Source organism: Lepisosteus platostomus, chromosome 10 (assembly GCF_059453375.1).
Source record: "Lepisosteus platostomus isolate fLepPlt1 chromosome 10, fLepPlt1.hap1, whole genome shotgun sequence".
NCBI lineage: Eukaryota > Metazoa > Chordata > Actinopteri > Semionotiformes > Lepisosteidae > Lepisosteus > Lepisosteus platostomus.
The window spans coordinates 468,898-474,897 of NC_142620.1; the positions used below are offsets into that span (position 1 = coordinate 468,898).

At 35.2% G+C, this 6,000-nt stretch overlaps 1 protein-coding gene across 4 annotated transcripts in view; it reads left to right on the top strand.

Annotated features, from left to right (window-relative positions):
* The window catches only part of dicer1 (dicer 1, ribonuclease type III), a 31,531-nt gene extending 25,888 nt beyond the window's left edge, over positions 1 to 5,643 (top strand). For all 4 annotated transcript variants that reach the window (XM_088647383.1, XM_088647385.1, XM_088647384.1 and 1 more), the window contains one exon: positions 1,127 to 5,643. In XM_088647383.1, coding sequence (XP_088503509.1) covers positions 1,127 to 1,292 — 166 coding nt within the window. In that variant the 3' untranslated portion in view covers positions 1,293 to 5,643. The remainder of the gene's footprint in view (positions 1 to 1,126) is intronic.
* Positions 5,644 to 6,000: the final 357 nt, after the last annotated feature.

A 6,000-nucleotide genomic window follows, 5' to 3' on the forward strand; every position in this document is an offset into this window, starting at 1 on the left:
TGTACTTCTCGTTAGTGCTAATGATCCTGTATGGTAGGTTTTCTGTTGGGTTTAAGTAATCAGCAAAATTTTGGCACTCAATAGCTGCAGTGTTTTATAAACAAAAGCAAACAGAGTAATAAATCAGAATATAAATAAATCTAAAATGTGTGATCCATAGATCCATAAAATTGTGATCCATAGATTTTAATCAGTACTTATTCCATCTCTGCAAACAGAAAAGGCACTTTTTAACTTACAACCACCTTGAGATAGCAATCACAATTGGCTTATAATCAGCCAAGTAGGGCCTCAAGATCTTTGGTTATGTGTTCCCAAGAGATCATATTGATCTATTTTTTTTAAGCATAACGTAAAATTATTTTAACATTTTACATATTTTCTGTTCTGTCTGATAATGCTTTCTTCTTCAAAACAACAGAAGGTACATAGATATAGTTGCTGTGATCTGTCAAGAAGAGCTTTATTTTCTTACCAGTAAATATCCCTATGCATAGGGGGAGTGTGTAACAAGCTGCCCCGCCATGTGGTTGAAGTGTACACATAGAGCTTGGCTTCCTTCAGGAAATGGCTGGATGAGATACAGGGTTCAATAAGCTAATTGTTATCTGGTGGGCAGGTTGGGCCGTGTGGCCTCCTCTCTTTTGCAACCTTGATGTTCTTAAATGTGTTTCTGCCATTTGAAAGGACATTTTCTTTCCGAGGTATAATGCAAGTGTACCACTCTCAATCCTGTGCTGTCCATTTAAATACTTTCATACTGTGGGGCGTGTATACATCTCAGTCTTAGTATCTTCAAGCTCTAGGCTCCAGTTCAAAAATGTGTTTCCAAAAAATCATTTAAATCTCTTCTGCAGATGTCGGTGTTCTTGAGGAAACTCTTACAACACTTGTCCTTTTTTAAAAAAAAAGTTTAGGATAGTTTGTGATATTGTTCATATTAACAATTTTACTGGATAACGAATTGTGTTGTTTGGCTTGAGTGTGTTATTCCTGACGTGAATCAATGCAAGCGAACCTGCCAGATCCTCTATTCCCCATCCCCAGTTTAATTTGATAAGGATTTCTTTCTGCTTCACAAATCTTGAAATGTGTTCCATTTGCTTTGCTGTTGCTTCCTCTGTAGCCCTGCTGAGAGGACATATGATGGGAAAGTCCGGGTCACTGTGGAAGTGGTTGGAAAGGGAAAATTTAAAGGAGTTGGCCGAAGCTACAGGATCGCCAAATCAGCAGCTGCCAGGAGAGCCCTGCGGAGTCTCAAGGCAAATCAACCTCAGGTTCAGACCAGCTGAGCAGGAACGTTCCCCACTTCCTGAAACAACAAAATAGAAGCGAGCAAAAGGCGATGGGTTTTATTGAGAGGTAGAAATATAACTTAGTCGAGTAAGTAAAAAAAAAAGCTGTAAGCATTTGTAAAGAAAAAAAGGAACTATTATGGTTTTTTTGCGCAAACACAATCTTTTCTTTTTTTCTGCTATGTTTAATCACAAGAGTGCTTTATAATGTTAGCAAGTGTTAAGAAAAAGAAAAAAGGTCAGGTCTGTCTTGTTCTGTTTTACTTTCTTTTAAAAAAAGCTCTGCTTCGTGTAAGTGGGTTAGGAAGCTTGTGCTTAACATTTAATTATTAGTCTGTATATAGTTTAAAACAATATACAAGAAAGGAAAGAAACTCTGAATTCCTCAGTCTGTGCACTAGTGCCAGTTCTAAAGCGGTTAAAGATATAGTGGTGGACAAGCTGGTGGGGAGAAGCTTGAGCGGGTGCCAGTATAGTCCTTCATTCCCTGTTATCTCAGTCTTGAGATGGCTTTCTTAATCCCGATTGCACTTACTGCTAGAGTCCACTTCATTGAGGTTCAGCTGGACAATTGAAGTGCATATGGAGTAGACACACACCCAAGACTGATTGGAACCTTTTTGTCTTCTCCAGCCTGAAAATGATTCACCTTTGTGTGTTTCTCTGCTATAAAAAAAATAGGATTTTTACATTCCCGTTCACAGAAATATAAATTGTTTTTATCACACTCCAGAATGCCTGTTTTTGTAGCCATTTATTATAAGACTACCTGCAGGATTCTATTTGCATATACAGCTACCAGTATATACATAGAAAAATATATCAATGTGATGAATTAAATGTATGCTTAGGTTTCATTTAATGTTTTTTATACCAAGAACAATTACATTCTAAATGAATGGTCCTGAAAGAGAGCATCAGATGTCTCCATTGACTGATGTTTAGTTTTGATAAATTTAACAATAATAGAAAAGACATATCACCTGGGAAATATGCTGCAGATTTTATAAGAAATTGGTCACTTCTGTAAGAAATGGAGCACCTTTACATTCTTTGCATACACAAGATTCTTACTGTAGTTCTCCTAGATTGCATTTGTACTTCACTTACCAAAGTTACCACTGTCACAATGCCACAGAATTGCATTTGTGAGGTATACTTTCATAACTCTGTGATCAAGGGGATGAAAACCAGTCTTTGCTTAGTTTAAGATCATTTGTGATTATGATTCTTGGCTTACAGCCCAAATGTTTGTTTTAGTTATCTAGCATTAGGCACTCTTCACTTGAATACCTCAGTTATTTGCATGCATTGTTTTCTGTTTTTTTTGGTGCTATGTTTTATGTATTAAGCTTGAATTATTTTCCTTTTTTTTGCACTGTAACTATAATACCTCTTTAATTGACCTTTAAATCTGTTGGATTGGTTATCCTTACTGCCAGCAGTAAATCAGTAGAGGTTAGCTGCATTTTGTTTAATATTTCCCTTTTGATTTATGCTTGAAGTTTTGAGGGGAGGCTGAGAGAGAGTATATTCTCTGCACATAAACCTGAGGTAGATGCTCGTTTGTATTGCTTTTTCTCTTGCGATAAAATTTGAAAATGATCTTTGTAACTAATTTAAAAGGGTCACTTAATGTTTTGTCAAAGTAAACAGATTGCATTCCGTATCTGCAATATTGCTTTTTGAATTTTATGTTAAGCAAATTTAAATTTCAATATGAGAACTGTTTTTTTTTGTTTTCAGCATTATTTCAGCTCGTTTGCTTCCAGAAAACTGGCCATGTAGTATTTTGCAAGTGTGAAGTCATTGTGATTTTCACTTTTCTTTTTTTCCTTCTTAGAGGATCTTAATATGGGGGTTAATCTGAGCTGTGTTTTAAGAATGTCTTCATGTTTTTTTCATTCAGAGCTAGATAATTAAATTTGCATGTGAGTAATATTGCAATGAACAAGAAGGGTAAGATCAAAACTTAACAAGGAATATTTTTGTACTTGTCAGTATATCATCTTAAATATCTGCTATGTAAAAACTGAGCTACCAGTACATTCTTTGCAGATACATCAGTAGTTCAAGTTAGCGTGCTGCTACCTCAAAAGCGTCTTTGCGCTGTTTTTTTCAATGACAGTAACTGTCTTATTCAAATATATCTTTTAAAATGTGCATACTTAATTCCTCAGTAAGACTTTAACCTGAAAAATATTAATGGTTATAATGCAATACAGTGTTTACTGTGATAATCTGCAACTTGTCATATTTATACTTTGCACTAGATGAACATTCCCATGAACTGCACCAATTTGATATATTTTTAAACTAGAAGATATGAAAACAGTGCCTTTTTTGTCTTACGTATAAAGCTCCCGGTTACACATCTTGCAATTCTGATTTCCTAATGTGTTGCAAGAGCTTGATAGATCTTAAATAAAAAAAGTTGCAATATCCATGTGCCATGTGGGTTTATAGTTTTTATTGGGTTAACTGGCTTAACAAAAATTACTACACAATACTGTAAGTTCGCAATCTTGTATTGTCGTTTGGAAATCCAGCTGTGTGCACACGTGAAAGATCTTACACTTTTTCTCCTTCCATTCCCTGATGTACTGGTGAGAGTATAGTCTGTTTCTTCATACAAACCTTAGTAAACTGTGCTATTAACCTCAGGTTGTCAAATCGTAAGGCCAATGATACCAAAACATTGGTTTTATTATTTCTTTTAGCCATTATCAATGTTTAATTTTGTTTTTATCCTGTATGTGGTGCAATCTGGTTATCTTATGCAGATGAATTAAGTGACCCTATACATTGTTACATGAAATCTGGTGTATTTAAAATGAGTATCTGTTATTGTGTACATGTTTAATTTCACTATCGCCGCTTGTAACGGCTGTGTAATGTTCTCTAACGTGACCTCATTGCAGTGTGCATCACAACACCAAGGGTTCATTAAGATCCTAGACTTCACACTGTATGCATTTTTTCACTTTAACCCTTCCCCCCCCCCCCCCCCCCAAACTTAGAAAGCTGGGCATAAACATTAATTTAAAAATATTTTGGAGGATTACTTTGAAGAATGTGAAATCACTTTTTGGTGCCACACTTAGTGAATTCTTTTCATTGAATAAAAGGACTGTATTTAAGTGAATTAACACGATTAACCAGGCTGAATTTTGTTGGCATGAACCTCTTACGCTTTTAAAAAAGTCTATTTACCTTTTTAAATGTTTGATGTAAGGTAGTCCTCCTTTATATGCTGCAGACTTCTTTTGAAATCTTTTTCTTACAGGCAGATAATTGTTTTGTTTTTGTACATGTAGCACAAATAAGCATTGCACTTGGGCACCACGCTTTACCTCATTTCAAGAAAAAGAAAAATCTGCCGATATATTTAGAGGAGGAACATGTGGTTTTGGCCTTGCTGCTGTTTAAATTGCTGATTTTATTTTGTTTATTTTTAAGGGTAATCTTTAAGACATAATGTGCCTGCAGGATAGTATCTGTTAAATACACTGTAGAACAGACCTAGGGGATCTGTACAATCTGGGGTGAAACATTTGTATTGTATATCAAGTAATGTCCTGCCTTAATACAGTATTTCACTTTTCAAACTGTAACATTCCCCTAAAACTCAAGTTGGCAACATGCATGGCTTGAAACCTTTCCTGCACCTTTCTCTTCAAGAACTTTACATTTGCAAATAACCTGCACATGCATGTTGATGGTGCGGGACTTTTTTGCCCAGTAGTGTTCAGTTATATTGTTTTGATGGTCAGACTATTACTGGTGTAACTTACATCATGCTTCGTAAGGCAGTTTCTTTCCAGATCGCCCACTAAATTAAAAACAATCCAGTTTAACTTCTTCCACTTAAATAAAAAAGATGCACAGAAGTGATTCATGAGCTACCAGAAGTTTCAGTTATGTAACAGAAATCCTGTTGGTTTTTTTTAAAAAACAAACCCTCACAAATTTAAAAGATCAAACCCATATATCAGATGTTACCTGAAAACAAATGCACTCATATCAGCAGCAAGCTGTTTTGTCACAAACTAAATAGTAATATGAGATTTACACATGTGAGTCTGTGAGTACTACAGGAGTACTGTACTGTAAATCAATTGATTTCAGAGGCGAGCTGAAGAATGCAATGCATTGTACAGTGAATTAAATGGGGAATAATGGGCCATCACATTCTGCAGCAGTCTGTAAGGGACATTAAATATTTCATTCATACTGTAATCATGCTGCAGAGGTTTGCGGTCTGCACCTTATGGATCACAAATACTTTTATTATTTTTTGTAATTGTAGCTGAGTATATCTACAATAAAGTAATGGTCTGGTTGTTCATTGGTGTTTTTGTATTTTCATTTTTAACTTGAGTTTTTGTATGCATTTTAAAAACCTTAACTGCACTTTAAGTCTTGTTTTAATGGTTTGGAAACATGTATGCCATGAAATATAAGATTAGGATCAAATTACAGTTTAGCAGGAATGAAATTCTTTTTGTCCTGCTGTATCAAAGATCAGGCTGTTGTTTATGATGTCAGTACTAACTTAATATCTTGAGCTGCTGTCCAGGGAGTGAACATGCCCAGTGTTTTACCTACATTACACTTACACATGACTAATAGCTTTCTTATTTTCCATGTTAAAAGTCTAAAACTAATCAATGTTTTGTGCGTAAGCATAAAGGTAAACTGCAGA